The sequence below is a fragment of the Rosa chinensis genome, chromosome 6 (genome assembly GCF_002994745.2).
Source record: "Rosa chinensis cultivar Old Blush chromosome 6, RchiOBHm-V2, whole genome shotgun sequence".
Classification (NCBI taxonomy): domain Eukaryota; kingdom Viridiplantae; phylum Streptophyta; class Magnoliopsida; order Rosales; family Rosaceae; genus Rosa; species Rosa chinensis.
The window spans coordinates 63,535,751-63,553,779 of record NC_037093.1 but is presented as its reverse complement, the minus strand read 5'-3'; the positions used below and the strand labels follow the sequence as shown (position 1 = coordinate 63,553,779).

General features: G+C 39.1%; 5 protein-coding genes across 5 annotated transcripts; 3 read left to right on the top strand and 2 right to left on the bottom strand.

Moving 5' to 3' along the window:
* The first annotated feature begins 338 nt into the window (after positions 1-338).
* LOC112173455 (serine/threonine-protein kinase BSK1) lies at positions 339-4,782 on the top strand. The gene is made up of 9 exons (XM_024311086.2): positions 339-1,207; positions 1,288-1,423; positions 1,816-1,949; positions 2,130-2,235; positions 2,792-2,877; positions 3,341-3,529; positions 3,812-3,976; positions 4,050-4,163; positions 4,361-4,782. Exons 1-9 carry the CDS (start codon positions 839-841, stop codon positions 4,607-4,609), a joined length of 1,548 nt encoding a protein of 515 aa, XP_024166854.1. The 5' UTR covers positions 339-838; the 3' UTR covers positions 4,610-4,782.
* On the bottom strand, positions 4,780-7,825 carry LOC112173454 (ATP-dependent zinc metalloprotease FTSH, chloroplastic). Its single transcript, XM_024311085.2, has 5 exons — positions 6,509-7,825; positions 5,894-6,140; positions 5,610-5,793; positions 5,290-5,461; positions 4,780-5,145 (listed from the first exon to the last, which is right to left on the bottom strand). The coding sequence occupies exons 1-5, from the start codon at positions 7,823-7,825 to the stop codon at positions 4,924-4,926; spliced, it is 2,142 nt and encodes a 713-aa protein (XP_024166853.1). The 3' UTR covers positions 4,780-4,923.
* Positions 7,826-9,466: 1,641 nt separating this feature from the next.
* Positions 9,467-10,186, top strand: LOC112171751. The gene has a single exon (XM_024308885.1). The coding sequence runs from the start codon at positions 9,467-9,469 to the stop codon at positions 10,184-10,186; it is 720 nt and encodes a 239-aa protein (XP_024164653.1).
* Positions 10,187-10,469: 283 nt separating this feature from the next.
* On the bottom strand, positions 10,470-12,362 carry LOC112170147 (NADH dehydrogenase [ubiquinone] 1 beta subcomplex subunit 2). The gene is made up of 4 exons (XM_024307318.2): positions 12,185-12,362; positions 11,417-11,462; positions 11,277-11,339; positions 10,470-10,716 (listed from the first exon to the last, which is right to left on the bottom strand). The coding sequence occupies exons 1-3, from the start codon at positions 12,286-12,288 to the stop codon at positions 11,277-11,279; spliced, it is 213 nt and encodes a 70-aa protein (XP_024163086.1). The 5' UTR covers positions 12,289-12,362; the 3' UTR covers positions 10,470-10,716.
* Positions 12,363-13,439: 1,077 nt separating this feature from the next.
* Positions 13,440-14,930, top strand: LOC112171750. Its single transcript, XM_024308884.2, has 3 exons — positions 13,440-13,466; positions 13,611-14,143; positions 14,360-14,930. The coding sequence occupies exons 1-3, from the start codon at positions 13,440-13,442 to the stop codon at positions 14,481-14,483; spliced, it is 684 nt and encodes a 227-aa protein (XP_024164652.1). The 3' UTR covers positions 14,484-14,930.
* Positions 14,931-18,029: the final 3,099 nt, after the last annotated feature.

Sequence of the window (18,029 nt, the reverse complement as noted above, 5' to 3'; positions counted from 1 at the left end):
GAAACTCTTATTTGTAGCGTTTGGGTCTCAAGTCTCATCAGTTTGTGGCTAGTATGTTTGAGAGTTTTTGAGTTCGTGCATCTACAGCAAGAGATTAATCTAATTTTGCTAAAATATCATCGTGCCTCGATCTGAATATTGACTAGGTGAGTATGCTACCAACTCACAAACATAACTGAAGTATTTTTCTACCACAACCGGATAAACAAAACAAAAAAAACCTGTAACAGATTAAAAAAATAAAAATAAAAATCTGTCTGAGAGCGGTTAATCTTGCTCAAAACAATCTATTTCAAACAACTTGAAGTGTGAGAGCGATTAATCTTGCTCAAAGAAGAAGAAGAAGGCTGTTATTTAATGGAAGCCGGGCCAATTGGTGTTGAGCTAAATGATGTTATGTTGTTCTAAGTTTCTAACATATTAGATACGAGCGGCCAGCCTGTGTCCATGAGGTTTGACGTTATTTTTGTGCCCCCCCCCTCCTGCTGTTGATCATTTTGCCCAAAAAGCTAATCAATTTTAGAGACGTTGGTCCGGTACTGTGGCTGGTTGGTGCGAACCGGAGAATTACCAGAATATCCCCTTTCACAAATCTAAAAAGGACCCTCCAAAAGTTGGAGACTTAGAGGTAACAGAGAGGCAGGGAAAACGCATTGAAATTGTGCAATGAGAGGGAGAAGAAAGCTCACTACTTGGATTCTCTTCCTTCCCTCTGTGTGAATTTACATAACTCTCCCTCTCTCTCTCTCTCTCTGCTCTACTCTGCTCTGCTCTCTATGATTGTTGAGGACAACGAGGAGCTGGGGAAGGCGGGGAAGTGAGTCGACTCGGCCGAGTTATGGGCTGCTGCGAGTCCTCGTTTTTACCACGACGGCTCCGGCGGCAAACGAAAGAAGAGAAGAACAACCGACAGCAGCAGCAGAACAAGAGCGCGGCCTCGGCGTTTAACGCCACGTCGTTTGCGAACGGTCCGCCGGAATTGTCCAACGGAAACGACGCCGTCACGGAGCCGGGATTCTCGGAGTTCTCGCTGGGGGAGCTGAAAACGGCGACGAACAACTTCAGCTCTGACTTCATCGTCTCCGAGAGCGGCGAGAAAGCCCCCAATGTCGTCTACAAGGGCCGCCTCCAGAATAACAACAACCGCCGCTGGATCGCCGTCAAGAAATTTACCAAACTGGCCTGGCCTGACCCCAAACAATTCGCCGTACGCCAGCTCTCTCATTTTTCATTTTCCAAATTTAATTTTAATTTTAATTTTTTTTATAATTTGGTATTGGTGTTCAGGATGAAGCTTGGGGAGTAGGGAAGCTGAGGCACAAGAGGCTTGCCAATTTGATTGGATATTGCTGCGACGGCGACGAGAGGCTGCTGGTGGCCGAGTACATGCCCAACGATACTCTTGCTAAACATCTCTTTCACTGTATGTTTTCTCCTTATTTATTTATTAGTAGTAATGTGTTGTATAACCTGGCTTCTATCCCTCAATGACTTTGTTATACAATTTTTCTTGAATTCATTCATGATGAGAGATTCAGTTTGTCTAGTACTCTAGTTGGAGGAGCATTGCATTGGATCAAGTTAGTAAATTCAGAATTGAGCTCTGGGGCGGGGCCTTGATATTGAGTAAATATCAGTATACTGTTAATATGTGGAAAGCCATAAAAAGTTTAATCTGGCAAGATAGGCTTGTCGGCGCCAAAAGATATAACTTTCTCTCCTTTGCCCTATTATTTTTAACGTTTGGCCCGGTGATTCTTTTTTTTGGTAGAGTTCTTTCTGTGGATATACATTGAGTTTACACTTTCTTGACAGGGGAAAATCAGACCATTGAGTGGGCCATGCGATTAAGAGTTGCTCTATCCATTGCTGAAGCATTGGATTATTGCAGTAGTCAATGCCGTCCGTTGTACCATGATTTAAATGCGTACAGGGTTCTCTTTGATGAGGTGTGATCTTAAATCTTATTTCCTTAAGCTTGAATATATAATAGTTTTAGCCAAGAGTAAAAATGATTTTATCACATCTTTTCAAATTTTGGTTTCTTAAGTAGGCATTAAAATATGTCATCTGTAGATTACATGGTTTATATGAGATCAATGTGGTAATGTTGTGGATGATCTTGGCAGAATGGTGATCCTCGGCTTTCTTGTTTTGGGTTGATGAGAAACAGCAGGGATGGAAAAAGTTATAGCACTAATCTCGCCTATACTCCTCCTGAATATCTTAAAAATGGTATGTGCTTATCTTCTTACTTCAATGTGTATAAGTTATGTTTCTATTCTGCTTACTATTTATTAGACAATCTTTTTCATTGTTGTGATTGATGTTACTTAATGCATTACAAACAGCATCACTGAAAGCATCATTAAGAAAGATCGTTTCAGTCTTGGATGTTTACCATTACTTATCAATTAGGGGGTTGGATGTTTCTGCAATATCAAGTATGTAAGATATCCAATTGTATTAGTAGACATAAAGCCTTGAAATGAAAATCTTAATGATTAGGGATATCTTTGATTATTAGGAATGGTAAACTAAATCCAGACTGATGCAATGACTCAGATTATTTGAAGAATCAGATATGAGAGTGTAGTCCACCCTTGCCCGTAGTTTTGAAAGTTTCTGTGATGTGCCATTACTAGTATATGTGTAATAAATGTCCTGCTTAAGACTTAGCATGATACATGTGGTAATTTACACTGCCCGGGCTGTTGTATGAAATTCTTTCTGGCTGAAGAACTACTTTGGTAAGTGCTTCCCATACCAACTTTAATTGTGTATGCTGCAGGAAGGGTGACTCCAGAAAGTGTTACCTTCAGTTTTGGGACCGTCCTTTTAGATCTTCTCAGTGGGAAGCACATACCTCCAAGTCATGTAAGTATTTTACAACATCATGCAGTTGTTTTACAGTTTGTCAGTGTGGTGGCCCATAATCAAATAGCCAAAGTGCATGCTTTTGGCTTAGTTATGCAGAAGTCCAGAGTCGGTATGGTAACAGAGGAGTTGAGTTGTTTGTTAAAATGCCTCTTTCTCAGAAATGTTTAGTACATGGCATCAAAGGGGCCCTTGTTTTTCCTCATTGTGTGATTGAAAATAAAGTTGAATATGAATCGCTCATAGTTGGACACATTAGTTGACTTTTATTATAGCCACCAAGTCATGGACTAAAATAAATATCTTTGTTACTCGATATGAAGTTGGTTCGTCATTCATAACACTGATGTTGAAGAACGTTTCGAAGAATATTCTTTTAGTTTTTCTTAAACATGTAATTTTGTTGTAAAGGCTGGGCAAACAAAATATCTATAAATTTATATTGATGTTTGTGTCTATGCAGGCTCTTGATATGATTCGGGGTAGAAACATTCTTCTCTTAATGGATTCACATCTAGAGGGTAATTTTTCAACTGAAGAGGCAACTGTGGTTTTTGATCTTGCTTCACGATGTTTGCAATATGAACCTAGGGAGCGGCCAAATACCAAAGACCTTGCTTCAACACTTGCCCCACTGCAAAATAAATCTGATGTAAGTATTCTTGCCTTCTTCCCTCGTGCTTTTCAAGTATATGCTATCTTCTATCTGTTAAAATAATGCATTTTTCATTATCATAACCAATATTGTCAACCAAAAGTACTGCAACTAAATTTTCATAAAGTTTACTTCAACGATGTTGTAGATCTTTATCATGCTTTCTGTTGCATATTCTCACTCCTTCCTAGACTTATTCTGTTCCCCCAAGCAATTTTACATACCTATGTATTTTCCAAAAGAGGCTTAAGCAGCATTACTTTTACGATGATGATGCAGGTTCCATCATATGTGATGCTGGGAATTCCAAAGCACGAGGAAGCACCTCCGACTCCACAACACCCTCTTTCTGCCATGGGTGATGCCTGTTCAAGGATGGACCTGACAGCTATCCATCAGATTTTGGTAATGACACACTACAAAGATGATGAAGGAACCAATGAGGTAATTAAATTGTGCAAATGTAAGTTCTCATGCTTATCTGATTCCTTACTGAACCTTTTTGTCTTTGTTTTAGTTGTCTTTCCAAGAATGGACTCAGCAAATGAAAGATATGTTGGATGCAAGAAAGCGCGGAGACTTGGCATTTCGTGACAAAGATTTTAAATCTGCCATAGACAGTTATTCTCAGGTATGTATGCTGAAACGTACGCAGATTGTAGCATCTCATAAGGAGTTAGAGGACTCCATTTCTTGCCCTGTTTAACATTTTCGTGCCACAAGGAGCTGGGGCACTTCATTTCTGTACTAATGAATGAAGTCTCAATTGTGAGGATGCATGCCCCTGCCCCGCTGTAGTTGATTTATTTTTTATTTTTATTTTTGCAGTTTATAGACGTCGGGACCATGGTTTCTCCAACTGTCTATGCACGAAGAAGTCTTTGCCATCTCCTTTGTGATCAACCAGATGCTGCCCTCCGAGATGCAATGCAAGCGCAATGTGTCTACCCCGACTGGTCTACGGCATTTTACATGCAGGCAGTTGCTCTTGCCAAACTAGACATGCACAAGGATGCAGCTGACATGCTGAATGAGGCTGCTGCGCTTGAAGAAAAAAGACAACAAAGAGGGAGATGATCTATAAAAATGCCTTGTAATTATTTGTTTTCGTAATACCACTGCCACCAAAATCATTTATTGTTGTATTGAAGCTGATATACCTGTTGTTGTAACGAAACATGTAGGGTTATGTACAATAGAAAAAGGGAGAGTTGTTTCAATCCAAAAATTTCAAGTCGACTTTTTTCTTTTCTTCTGCATCAAGTACTGTGCTATATTTTTTTCCCTAATTTGATTAAATAATTGATTAACCTGTACGTGTGTATTTGAAACTTATAATACAACATTTTTACGCCGAGTAATGATACATGAATTTAGTTTCAATTGCCCAATTATGAGACATAAAGCTCAGCCTTTCCATCAATAAAGAGGCTCATGAATTCTTCACCATCTACACTTTCCTTCTCTATCAGGAGGTTGGCCAACTTGTGGAGGATGTCAATGTGGGTTGTGACGATCTCCGTGGCCCTTTTGTAAGCTTTCTCTACCAGCTCCCTCACCTCTGCATCCACGATATCAGCGGTCGCCATGGAGTAATCTTTTTGGGATGACATCTGCAATTAAAATGTATATAAATCATCAGTAAAGGCACTAGCGCACAATTATCATGCATCCCATGGGCAAAGTAATAGAAGAATTTCCATGTAGATGATAAGATGAAGAAAGGCAATTGCTTAAATTCGAGGGCACTGCTTTACCTGTTGACCTAAGAAGGGATTGCCACCTGAACTACCAACCGCAACTTGTCCGATCTTTTTGCTGAATCCAAATCTCTCGACCATCTGCCTTGCCACCCTTGAAACTTGCATGAAGTCATTTGATGCTCCTGTTGTCACATTCGCCTGACCAAAGATGACTTCTTCAGCCACCCTGCAATGGCAAAATGAGGGTGAGAATTATATTATACACTAGATTATCAATACAGCCCAAACTCAGAAAGGAATTTTGAAAAGATTTTCGTTTCTTTTGTGCTGCTCAGGGCATTAGAGGTAAAAGACGAAAGAGTTGTTTAACTAACCTTCCTCCAAGGGCAACAGCCATTTGATTCTCCAGGTAGCTTCTGCTGTACAGTCCAGACTCGAGTCTCTCTTCACTTGGAGCAAAGAAGGTTAGACCACCTGCTTGGCCACGGGGGATGATGGATATCTTGGCTACAGGATCATATTCCGGCATCAAGGCACCAACAAGAGCATGCCCAGCCTCTGCAAAGGAAAATCGTAATACATAATTAAGCACTCCATACCAAATAATTGCAAAAACATTAGTTATTGGATGGGATAAGTTTTTTATAATTCTATATACCATGGTAAGCAACTAATTTCTTCTTCTCCTCCGAGACTACAGCATTTTTCTTCTCTGGTCCGGCAATGATTCGCTCCAGAGCATCAGCTATCTCATCTTTGCTTATTTCCTTGAGCTCACGTCTGGCTGCAAGAATGGCAGCTTCGTTCATCAGGTTCTGTAGATCTGCTCCTGTGAAACCAGGCGTTCTTCTTGCAATCTTTTCAAAGTCCACATCCTTTGCCAGTGCCTTCCCTCTGGAGTGCACCTGCCATTAAAAAGTGCGTGCTCTACTTAGCATATGGATATATACAGCAAGATTCATTCTCGCAAATTTTTAACCTCACAACATTGCAGAGTCCACACACACTATCGTCTACAATCATGCTTAAAGTAAATGCATTTAATCGAATTCACAGAGATGCCTTTGATTAGTTCAGCATATGTACTTCTTCAACTAGTTTTACTCCCTTTACTAAATTATAGTAATTTAACTTTTCTTTGTTGCAGAGTCCACAATCCCATTAAACTACTTATGCTAGCTTACACTAAAATTGCTGTTTTTAGTCATATGCATATTATAAAGTAATAAAAAGAATGGCAACTGAATTCACTGTACTGATAGAGTTAACTAACCTGCAGGATCTTAACTCTCCCAGCAACATCAGGCCTGTCCACGGTTACTTGTCTGTCAAACCTTCCGGGCCTCAACAGAGCTGAATCAAGAACATCCGGCCTGTTAGTCGCCGCCAACACAATCACACCAGAATTACCAGAAAAACCATCCATCTCCGTCAACAACTGATTAATAGTCTGTTCTCTCTCGTCATTTCCACCTCCCATTCCTGCCCCTCTCTGCCTCCCAACTGCATCAATCTCATCAATGAACACAATGCACGGCGCTTTCGACTTTGCCTTCTCAAACAAATCCCTCACTCTCGAGGCCCCAACTCCAACAAACAGCTCCACGAACTCCGAGGCTGCGCACGAGAAGAACGGCGTGCCAGCCTCACCGGCGACGGCACGAGCCAGAAGGGTCTTTCCGGTACCGGGTGGCCCCACCAGAAGACACCCCTTTGGGATTTTAGCTCCAAGAGCAGTGTACTTATCCGGGTTCTTCAAGAAATCAACAACCTCCTGCAACTCCAGCTTGGCCTGGTCAGCTCCAGCAACATCAGAGAAAGTAACTCCAGTTTCTGGAACCTCCTGGAACTTGGACTTGGACCTTCCGAAGTCCATGGGCCCACCGAGGCCACCGGGTCCTCCCGGACCTCCCTGTCCCCGCCTGAAAAGGAAGAACAATCCGGCGAAGGCGATTATCGGAAACAGCAAATTCCCAATGAAGTTGAATATCCCACCTCCGGAGTCTCCCTCGGAGACGGAGATATCAACGCCGTTCATGGCCAGAATGTCGATGAGGTCCGGGTCGTTCGGGACCACCACCGAGGCGCGACGGCCGTCAATCGCCGTCAGCTGAAGAGCAGAGCCTTCTTTGGCGAACCTGACTCTCTCCACCTTCCCCTTCTTCACGGCGTTCAAGAACTCGCTGTAACGCCATTGGCTGCCTTCCGGGAGGTCAGTAACGGACTGCTGTTGTGGCTTTGGTGCTGTTAAGTTGAGGTTCTGAGAGAAGGGAGAGGAATTGGGCTTGGTGGGCTGGGCCTGGAGCAGCGGGGCGGGCTGTGACGGTGGTGTGACGTTGTCTACGGCGAGGGCTTGTTGGGTGGTGAGTGAAGTAAAGAGCAAGCCAGCTAGAGTGGCCTGGGATGTGATGGATTTGAAGGAGTCGGAATTGGGTTCTTCATTTTTGGCAATTACAAGCTTTCGTTTGGAGAAGAACGGAAGAGGAAGAAGTGGTGCTGATGATCTGGTGGTTTTGGGGGTTGGAGGAGAGTGGAGGATTTTAGTGCCGTAGAAGCTAGAAGAGAGTAGAGGGTTCGTTGTGGAAGCCATGGATATGGATTTGGTTGCAGAGAAAATGGGTTGGGTGGGTGTTGGTTTCTTTTTTCTGTTATCTCTTCAAAATTATTGAAGCTAAAATTTCCAATCCACCAGCAAATCGTGGACGTACGATTTCTTTTTTTGAGAATACCGTGGACGTATGATTTGGTTATTGTGGAGAAGAGAAATGAAAATTTTATTTATAGGGAGAAAGAGGCGTGAAAGTATTTAAGTACATGTCGTGGCTAGCTTGGAACTGGAAATTTTGGGCTCTGATATTTTGTTTTTTTTTTTCACTTGGAATTTTGTATTTGGTCAAGTTCTTCACTTGGATCTTGGGACACCATAGATGAGGAGTTTGGATTGTTTTGCTTGGGTTGTGAACCTACGTGGTCTCTTCGTTTCCATTCATTTTGTCCGACCTCAAAAATTATTGATTCATTTTTTGTGTTTAAAATAGTTCATTTTGTACATTAGGCACTTGATGTTTACAGATTGGGCCTAATGTACTCTGAATTTGTTATTGGGCCTCAATTCGATGAACAAATTGTGGAGCTGCCCACTTCTTGATTGGGTCTAAAAAAATAAATAATTTAGAATTTATTTATTTTTGGATGTAGAGCTCACTCGCATTCCAACTCCATTTACGTTGGTAAACACTCGGAAAGCCATGCATTCGGGTCAACTTTCTTATTCCAATACTAATCAAAAGTAAGTGAGTAATGAGTTCTCTATTTCTTTACGGATTCAATTACATGGTTGGCGACCTTGGGGTAAGTAATTGAAATTCGGATACTGCCAGGAGTAGTTTATTTCCATTCATGATTAGTTATCCAACTATGTGATTATCTATGTCCTAATCAAGCTTCAGAAATGTCTTGAGGCTCAATGGCAGCAACAATCCAAATTCGTTGATAAATATTTCCCTAATTTTGTACAGTAACTATATGTTTGACTAAAACTGTTTCCATGAACTTCTGTGAAGTTCCTTCAACTGCTGCAACTGTGGATTTTGGTCTCAGCTTCTGATCAATCACTAGGTACTATGTCGTACGTTGAGAAAACAAAACCATATGAACACTTGTCGTTAAGTGGATCATTTCGTAACACGTCCGTTAAATTAAGCTCCTTAATCAAGACTTAATATTTAGCTAATCTTGATTTGTTACAACATCTTGTCTCCTTGGTTTCTAGCAATTAAAACCAGGCTGGCCTGTGCCGTAGTCCCCCTCGTGCATGTATGATTATCCTTATAAGTCTAATCACCAACAGCAATATCTGCTTCATATATTGCTTTGCCTCCATATTTCTACTTTCTTGCTATCTAAAATACTAGTATTTTATATGCATGGAAGGTTCCTCCTCGATATTATTCAGACAAATTTGCATGAATAATATTATATGTTAGCTAGCTGTTTACCAATTGTATAGCTACCGTCACTAGCTTCCGTACTCAACAGGATTCTTCATGGTTCTCTTCCTCTTCAAGATCTCAGATCTCTAATTTAACTTATATGGCTAGCGTTTATATATATAGGCCGGTGCTGCTAGCTTCTTCTTCTTATATCATCCACCTACAAACCCTTCAACATCAACATTCTCTAGGCTCTAGCTGATTTCCAAGCTCCCTTAGCTCAATCAAATTATTCGAATATGGCTGGCCTGAACTTTGAAGCTCTGAGAAACCTGCACAACTCTGCTAATGATCTTCTCCACTCTCCCATCATCCAGCAAGCTCTGGTCCTCAACAGTCAAGAAAAATGGGTTCATGAAGTCTCGGAAGCATCTCTGAGACTGTTGGATGTGTGCAGCATTTCGAAAGACGTTCTTTTGCTTGTGAAAGAGCATCTCCAGGACCTTCAGTTCACTTTACGTAGAGTGACCAGCTCCGGCGAAGAAGATATTGGGAGCAAAATGACAGCCTACAATTTCTATAGGAACAAGTTGAAGAAGGAGACCCTCAAGTGCTTGAATTCTTTGAAAGGACGTCCTATGAATAACAAATCCTCCATCGTTAGCTCAGAAATTTGCCCTATAGACGAGAACCTTACGCTTGTTGTAGATGTGCTAAGACAAGTGAGGGTCACCACTGTTTCCATTGTGGAGACTCTGCTGTCTCTCATTTCCATTCCCTGGCTGGATGGAAAATCAACTAGTAGAAGTACCGCTACTTCTTTCAAGTTCATGTCCAAGTTTGTGTGTGGAAAGAGCCAAAAAGTACATGACCTATGCGATGCAACGGCGCTTCAGAGTGCGAATACAAGGTTGGATGCTGTGGAGATTGCCATTCAAGATCTTCAAGTTGAATTAGAGTGCATGTTCAGGCGCTTGATCGACACCAGAGTTGCACTTCTTAACATCCTTACCAACTAGTTAATTAGCTAGTTACTTTGTAGCCAATGATTCTTTAATTCTTTGATCCATTAATAGTAATTAATGTTACTGATTCTTTTACTTCTTTTGGTGAACAATTCTTTGATTCTTTAACGATAAACTGCTTTTGCCCAATTCATTATTGTAGTTTTACTAATCTTACAATAAACTGCACCTCCAGACTCCGAAGGATGCAAAAGAATAGCACCACACGAATGCTTGAAAACTGTGGATAGCATTGTGATTTGTGAACACTCAATTGGGTTGCAGAGACGCAATGAAATATTATCAGAGCTAGAGCAAAAGCAAATCCAACTACTTTCAACATCGCAATCTGTTTACAGCATACAATATGATTTATAACATTTTGAAACAAAGTTTGATGTCCTGGACATAAGCTGCCCATCACACTCTTTTTCACAATCACTTTATTAAACAGAAATCAACAAAGATGCTCCGATCACATTTGCACCAGTCTCCCAACAATAAATCCCTTGATGATTTCCACTCTTGGTTCTTCAACAAGAGATCTGCAAACAATACAAATGAGTTTGTTCATTCAGTATTCATTCATTTTATATGACATTTTCATTAAGGCATTAAAACTTGGGAGTCTGAAACAAAAGCTAACAATCAACCAAGATGACGGTCGCTCGTCGCCGACTCATGGACCTCAATTAGGCCACTACTTCAAGAGAGGGTCATGGCCCAATCAGAAAATCTACAAGCATAAATCATACTAACCCTAGATTATGACCAACCTATATAGGACCATGATCCTTGTGTCTAAAGATTCTTTCATTGAAGGCTTAGGGCTAGTCGCTACTTCTAAGTACAGCAGCATAGACTCATTGCATAACAGTGTGAAAGCATAACCATAATCCAAAGTACAAATGTATAGACTCATTGCATAACAGTATGAAAACGTAACCCAATTGTTCTGTACTAAAAATAAGAGCTCTTAAGTTCGAAACTCTCTCTCCCAAATGTCACAACTCATCAAAGAATATAAAGCATCACATCAAGAAAACAAACAAATGCAATGTGCAATTGTCTAGTGGAAGCTGAGGCATATAATGATAGATTGTACCTAATGATGTTCATCATGCCCATGACCATGATCATCATGGCCCTCCCAGGGATGTCTCCAACCCTAAAAAACACAATATGAAAGTCAGTCCATGAATATATCACATAACAACGATAAGTGAAACAAAGAGAAGGTCTTACCAGCACTACAGGACCATCTTGCTTGGCCCTGTAAAGTACCCAAAACCTGAGACATCAAAGTTTAAACAAGACCCGTAAGCTGCGGAGAAATGCAATGTTATGCCCAAAAAAAGAAACATAAAGAGAAGAGGAGGGAAAGACACATAAACAAATTCACTATCTATCTCCATTGCTAGGATAGAGATCACTAAAATTCACAACAAGAGAAAAAGATAGGACAACTTAGTGCTGGACTTGGAGAAAGCAATGAACCCATTTATTGCAAAAACATTCATCAAAGTCCTCTTCAGGTTTTCAAGTACTCGGTGCATAAGCTTTACAGTGTAGTGAAACAACTCTCTTTACTGTTATTCTCTATGCTGTAAAACAACTTTAACACGGCCACTAGCCTAATCATCAATCCAATTGTTGCGAATAGTAAGAAATCCCATTACACAACATCAACCCAGAGTAAAGCCTGTGCAATTCAGCTTAGCTTATTGAATGAATTATTTTCCAAGCATTCTACTCTCACGCCTGTCTTCCCAACAAAACGATAAATTCCGCAAACATTACAGATAATAGCCCAAAGATTAACAGCAGATCCGAGATGACAGAGTACATTGAATTGAACGAAATTTGATCGATAGTGATTCAACAAACTTGAACAAAAGCAGTAATATGGGTTTTCTGTAACTAAGCAAAACATAGACAAGTGTAAGAGCAAGATGTAATAACAGGTGGGTCAATATCTGCAGAGAACATTCAAGTGAGCGGCTGAGGGTTTACCACATGACGGCGCAAAGGCCTTTTCCGGTGACACTGTGCCACCGCTTCGGCTGATGGATGGTAACGCCCTTGTACGTTATGCCATCTCCATGTCCTCCTCCCATCTTCTTCTCTCTTGTTTCTCTCTCCCTCTCTGCACTCAATTCAGATTTCACAAATGCTGGTGCGTGCTGCTTTTTCAACGCCGCACTGAATCACTGCCCCCTTTGTGGATTTGCGGAGATGGGCTGTTTCTGGGCTTTTGTTGTTCTAGTGCCATTGGTGCCCCGTAAGGTTTGAGGCCCGCTTGAAATGATTTCGTTGGGCTTTCTTTTTGTTCTGACAATGTCCACACTTAAAAAAACATGAAGGTGGACTTCTGCCAGACTATTACTATCACGTGTCCACGATACGAGACTGTCAATACATTTGCTTTCTTTTGTTGTAGGCGTATTCAACTTATCTCTACTATTATAAAGAGAGGCGTAGTCTTTGGTGTCAAAAACTTCACTAATTTTTGGAAGTCCCCATTTTACTTATTTAATCCATTTTTCTTTCCAGAAATATCCTTATAAGATATATTCATTTAAAAAAGATTTTTTTAAACTTAAATTTCTCATTTAATTTATACAATAAAAAAAACTAAAATATATTAAAGTTTTCTAATAAAATCATAATCAAATTTACTTCCATTTTTTTCCTTTCAATTTCAATGTTCTTCTGTTTCAATTCATATCAAAATATTAGTAAGTTAATAACTATGAGCAATGAAGAAGAGATTGATTTTTTTTTTTTTTTGTATTTTAAATTTTTCACTTTTGGTGTTCAAAAAGGGTATTGCAAAGATTTTGATGAAGTTAACACTAATAGTTTTATGAATTGAATAATGAATTAACAATGAGAAGGCAACAAAAAGACGAAAAATAGTAATAAATTTACATTTGAGTGGAGAAAATGAAGACTAATGTTATCAAATGAGAAATTAAGTAGCATGTGTATTTAATTAATTAGTTATGTATTTATTTTTCCTTACATATTTGAATTTTAGAAAATTAGTGTACTTATTATTCATTTTGCACTTTGGTAATATAGTCTTTTAATAATTTAAATGATTATAGGGTGAACTAAGAAAATTGTAGGGTGACAATAGCCGCACCCTTTTATTTTAGTATAATGTTGGTATGTCTAAATCAGTTTGGACCTAAATATTTTTCTTCTTGTTGTTATGATGTATGTTTTTAAGTTATTGAGCTGTAACTTATTGATTACTATCAACATGGCCACATTTCTTGTGGACAATATTGTTAGGTTAACGAAAAAATAAGTCTTCTAAAAAATAATTTTTTTTCAATGGTGATTTAGTTACTTTTTCAATTTTACATTTTGTTATGTATACATTATTTTAAAAATCATAGTGGGATTGGTGAGTCATATAAAAATATTATAGACACTTTATATTTTGGTGAACCCAACTAAAAATATTCCCGCTTCCTCAAATGTAGTTGGACATTCCGCTTCTCGAGTCCCTAGTGGTACCTTACTGGTCTTCCCGCATATTCGAGGTCCTAACTCCCCTGCTAGAGGCCCCTTCTTTCAAGACGAAGATTCAAATTCCCATACTAATTCCAATTGGCAGCAGGTCCATCGTTGCAGCTTTAATCTATATGCTCGTTCTCCCAGACAGCCAGCTACTAGACGCCCTGGTGTTTCATTCAGGGATGTGGTTTCAGAAGCTCATAATTCTCAAGCTCATGCAAATGATCCGGTTCAAGACCCTGCTCCAGATCCAGGTCACATTCTTGTTCCTGATCCAATTCCAGACCATCAGATGCATGAGGGCGATCCCTTGGAGCCCATTCCTCTAGCTATGATCTTCCCAAATCAAGATGACCCTCTTCAGTTCAATGAGAATGCTCATCTGGCGGATAACCTTAATTTAGCTCCAGACTCTGATGAAGACCAGATGTTTGAATTGAAGGGGTAAGCTTTTCCTCCTCTGTTTCAGATTTAATTCAATCCTCAAATGATATTATATCGTTTGAGTCGAATTCTGTTGCTTCTGGTTTATCTACTCTTAGTTATACCTCTATAGAGCCTGATTTGGATTATGTTCCTGAAAAGGCTCCATATCTGACTATTCTGAATTCGCTTGATAAGGATAACATGGTTTTTCCCCCTTTATATGATTTCAATCAGGAGGCTAATGTGGATCAAGACTCTTCTGGCAATGTTAAAGCAAATTCTGACTCTGGTAATGAGTCGTTTGCTCCTGCTCTTTCTAATCAGTTGCCTAGTCAAGATTTATCTGAAGACCCCATGAATCAGGACATCTCTGGTCCAGTTTTTAGAAGCCCTCAGAAGAGAGGCAGAGATTCCATTGAAGATTCTCATGCAGAACCTTCTAATATTCATAGTCCACAATGACAATCTTATGTTGGAATTGTCGTGGCTATTCACGGCAAGGTTTTCTTCCTCAAGCCACTTTCTTATCATCCTTAGTTGCTCTTAATGTTTTTTGCCTGCTAGATACTAGATTAGATGAGGATGGTGTAGAGAGGCTAGCTACTAAGTTTTATTTTGCTAAGTTTTGTTGTAGCCCTGCTGTTGGACAATCAGGTGGCCTGATTTTGTTTTGGAATGAAATCGACTTTAATCTTTCTGTTGTTTTTGTGCATCCCAGGTTTATTCATTGTTCTTTCAGTAATCCTAAGAATGGTGATAATTGGTTTATTACGTTTCTGTATATGTATCCTCACAAAGAACTTCAACTGGATTTATGGAATACTTTATTGGGTCGTTAAATTGTTATGATAACTCTCCTTGATTTATTATGGGAGATTTTAATTACGTTCTCTCATTGGATGAGAAACTTGGTGGTGTAAGATTGGCTAATAGTTACATGATCAATTTTAGAAAGTTCCTAAACTCTGCTGCTCTTATTTCCCTTCCTTTTACTGGTAATTGTTACACTTGGTGTAATAATCAACAAAATGATAATAGAATCTATGAAAGGTTAGATAGGGTGGTAGCTAATAGTAAAGCACTTTCTATGTTTCCTTATCTTACTCTTACGAATATGCCTATTCATGATTCTGATCATGGTCCTATTTGTCTGCTCTCAATCTTACTCTAACTAAAAAACGAAAATCTTTTAAGTTAGAAGCAATGTGGCTCTCACACCCAGATTTTTCCAATATTGTCTACAATTCTTGGCTAATTGCCACTGCTGGATTGCTATTCAGAATTTTGTTTCCAAAGTCAATGCTTTTAAGCATCTTGCCAAGCATTGGAACTTCTCTTCCTTCGGTAATCTTTTCTGCATAATGAAAGATCTACATACTCAATTACAGAATCTTCAAAACCATCCTAATTTTGGTATTGACCACAGTTTATTCTTTCAATAAGCTCAAATTGCGATAGAATTGCATAATCTTTATAAGGATGAGGAGATTTTCTAGGCCCAGAGAGCTAAGACTAAATGGCTTCAGTGTGGTGATAAAAATACAAAAAAATTTCAGACTCAAGCTTGTCTACGTAGGCAAAAGAATCTAATTTCTAGGATTAAAGATGATAATGGCTTCTAGTTTGACACACCAGAAGCAGTTGCTAATATCCTCATTAATTCTTTCAAAAAGCGTTTTTCTGGTTCCTCTACTCATCATGATTCTCTTTCACAGTTTATTTCTTGTATTAACCCTGTCATTTCTAATGACGATAATGCTGGTCTTACTGCTCCTGTTACTTTGAATGAAGTCTATGTAGCTATTCATAGCATTGGCCCTTTGAAGGCCCTGGGTCCGGATGGTTTGCATGCTATCTTCTATCATACTTATTGGCATCAGGTTAAAGTCCCTCTTTTTAGTCTTGTCTTTGATTTCTTCAATAATAATTTGGACTTAAGTCTTATCAATAAAACCAATATAGTCTTAATTCCTAAAACAAAAGCTCCAGAAACTGTGCATCATTTTAGACCTATTTCTCTTTGCAATGTTGCTTATAAAGTCATTACTAAAATCATTGTTTCTAGACTACGACCTCTCTTAGATAAGTGTATCTCGCAAAACCAAGGTGCCTTTGCACCTGATTGATCAATCCATGATAATATTCTTATAGCACACGAGCTTTTCTCTTCTTTCAATTAGAAGAAAGGTTATCAAGGTTGTATGGCTATTAAAACAGACTTAGAAAAAGCTTATGATTTCTTGAATTGGCATTTTCTTTTCCAGTGTCTCAAAGCTTTTGGTTTCTCTGATAAGTGGATAGCTTTAGTTAAGAACTGTCTTACTTCCGTTTCTTTTTCTATTCTTCTAAATGGCACTGCTTATGGTAATTTTTCTCCGTTCAGGGGCCTTAGGCAGGGCGATCCCCTTTCCCCTTATCTTTTCATTCTAGCTATGGAACCTCTAATTAGAAACTTCAATAAACTTACTCTACACCCAAGAAACCAAGTCGGGGCTCTGACTTCGAACCATGGGTTTAGAATTTATAATTTAATGTTTGCTGATGACTGTTTAATCTTTGGTAAGGCCTCTCATATAGCTGCCAAGAATATTCTCTCAGTGCTTAATCTCTTTGCAGAAGCTTCAAGACAACATATCAGTTACCACAAGTCAGTAATATACTTTTCTTCTAATATTTCTTACGTTGTCAAGCGACATTGCTTGGTGTTTAGGAATTACTCATAAATCTACTATTGGTAAATATTTGGGAGTATATAATATAATTTTCTGGAAGGACCCTATTAATACATCTGAGCTTATTTTAAAAATTCAGAAGAGGCTTGCAAGTTGGAAAGCTCATACGCTCTCTAGAGGAGGTGAACTTAACACTCATTCAATCCAACCTTTCAGGTATTCTCAACCATGTCTTATCTTGTTTTAAATGCCCGGCTAAGATTACTTCTAGAATTGATAGAGAAAGTCGAGATTTTCTTTGGAACTCCTCTACTCCTCCGGTTGCTTGGAACCAGGTTTGTTTACCGAAGCGAATTGGAGGTCTTGGTATTAGACCCTCAGCTTGGTTTTATAATGCTGCCCTAGCAACTTCATACAGAGCCCAACAATTGGTGGGTTAAGCTTGTCTCTTGTAAGTATCTTAGAACTAATCACTGTTTTTTTGTTAGAAAGAAATCTACAAACTCTTTAGCTTGGAAAGGTATTTTGGACGCTAGAAATTTATTGCTTCAAGGCATCAGATGGTCTGTGGGAAACGGAGAAAGCATAAACTTTTGGTCCTTCAATTGGGTTTTACCTTTTCCGCTTTATATTTATTGATAATCATGTTTGGAAAGTTCATGATCTTCTTTCTGTTTTGCCTCAGGATATTGTTGAAATTTTTTTGGCTATTCCTATTCCTTTGAATAATATTCAAGATGAATTTTTCTGGGGTCCTTCTAGTTCTGGTAAGTTTAGTATCAAGGGTGCTACTTGGTTACATGCTCAGCACTGTCCTGCTCATTCGAAAGCTCCTCTCCTTAATAGATTCTGGAAGCTTAGAATCCCTCGAAAAGTCAAGATTTTCTATTGGATTTTACTTAGAGAAAAGCTTAGAACTAGAGACAAACTCTCTACTTTTAATCCAAATATTCCTCCTGACTGCCCTCTTTGCTTCTCCCAGCTTGAGTCGTTAGATCATATTTTTATGCATTGTCCCTAATTTGCTTCTTATGTTTAGAATCTCTCTCAACTCCCCTTTACTCCTATTTTTTGGCAAGATTCTTTTGTGAATTGGATTCAGCATCTTTTTGATAATCCTAATGTAGAGATTACAACTATTGAACAAATTTTATTACTCTCTTGGTCTATTTGGAATACTAGGAACCGATTAGTCTTTCGGCGGCTAGTTCCTTCCCCTTCTCAAACTTGTT

What these genes read in the sequence shown, in the direction of transcription:
- LOC112171750 (XM_024308884.2), top strand. Translation starts at nt 13,440, where the DNA reads ATGGCCACATTTCTTGTGGACAATATT. An exon ending in CATTTCTTGTGGACAATATT is followed by an intron (nt 13,467 to 13,610) that starts GTTAGGTTAACG and finishes AAAATATTATAG; the next exon opens with ACACTTTATATTTTGGTGAA. An exon ending in CAGATGTTTGAATTGAAGGG is followed by an intron (nt 14,144 to 14,359) that starts GTAAGCTTTTCC and finishes GATTTCAATCAG; the next exon opens with GAGGCTAATGTGGATCAAGA.
- LOC112173454 (XM_024311085.2), bottom strand. Translation starts at nt 7,825, where the DNA reads ATGGCTTCCACAACGAACCCTCTACTCTCTTCTAGCTTCTACGGCACT. An exon ending in GGAGAGTTAAGATCCTGCAG is followed by an intron (nt 6,141 to 6,508) that starts GTTAGTTAACTC and finishes TTTTAATGGCAG; the next exon opens with GTGCACTCCAGAGGGAAGGC. An exon ending in GAAATTAGTTGCTTACCATG is followed by an intron (nt 5,794 to 5,893) that starts GTATATAGAATT and finishes TTTCCTTTGCAG; the next exon opens with AGGCTGGGCATGCTCTTGTT.
- LOC112170147 (XM_024307318.2), bottom strand. Translation starts at nt 12,288, where the DNA reads ATGGGAGGAGGACATGGAGATGGCATAACGTACAAGGGCGTTACCATC. An exon ending in GGCCTTTGCGCCGTCATGTG is followed by an intron (nt 11,463 to 12,184) that starts GTAAACCCTCAG and finishes TTGATGTCTCAG; the next exon opens with GTTTTGGGTACTTTACAGGG. An exon ending in AAGATGGTCCTGTAGTGCTG is followed by an intron (nt 11,340 to 11,416) that starts GTAAGACCTTCT and finishes TGTGTTTTTTAG; the next exon opens with GGTTGGAGACATCCCTGGGA.
- LOC112171751 (XM_024308885.1), top strand. Translation starts at nt 9,467, where the DNA reads ATGGCTGGCCTGAACTTTGAAGCTCTGAGAAACCTGCACAACTCTGCT.
- LOC112173455 (XM_024311086.2), top strand. Translation starts at nt 839, where the DNA reads ATGGGCTGCTGCGAGTCCTCGTTTTTACCACGACGGCTCCGGCGGCAA. An exon ending in TGCTAAACATCTCTTTCACT is followed by an intron (nt 1,424 to 1,815) that starts GTATGTTTTCTC and finishes CTTTCTTGACAG; the next exon opens with GGGAAAATCAGACCATTGAG. An exon ending in AGCACATACCTCCAAGTCAT is followed by an intron (nt 2,878 to 3,340) that starts GTAAGTATTTTA and finishes GTGTCTATGCAG; the next exon opens with GCTCTTGATATGATTCGGGG.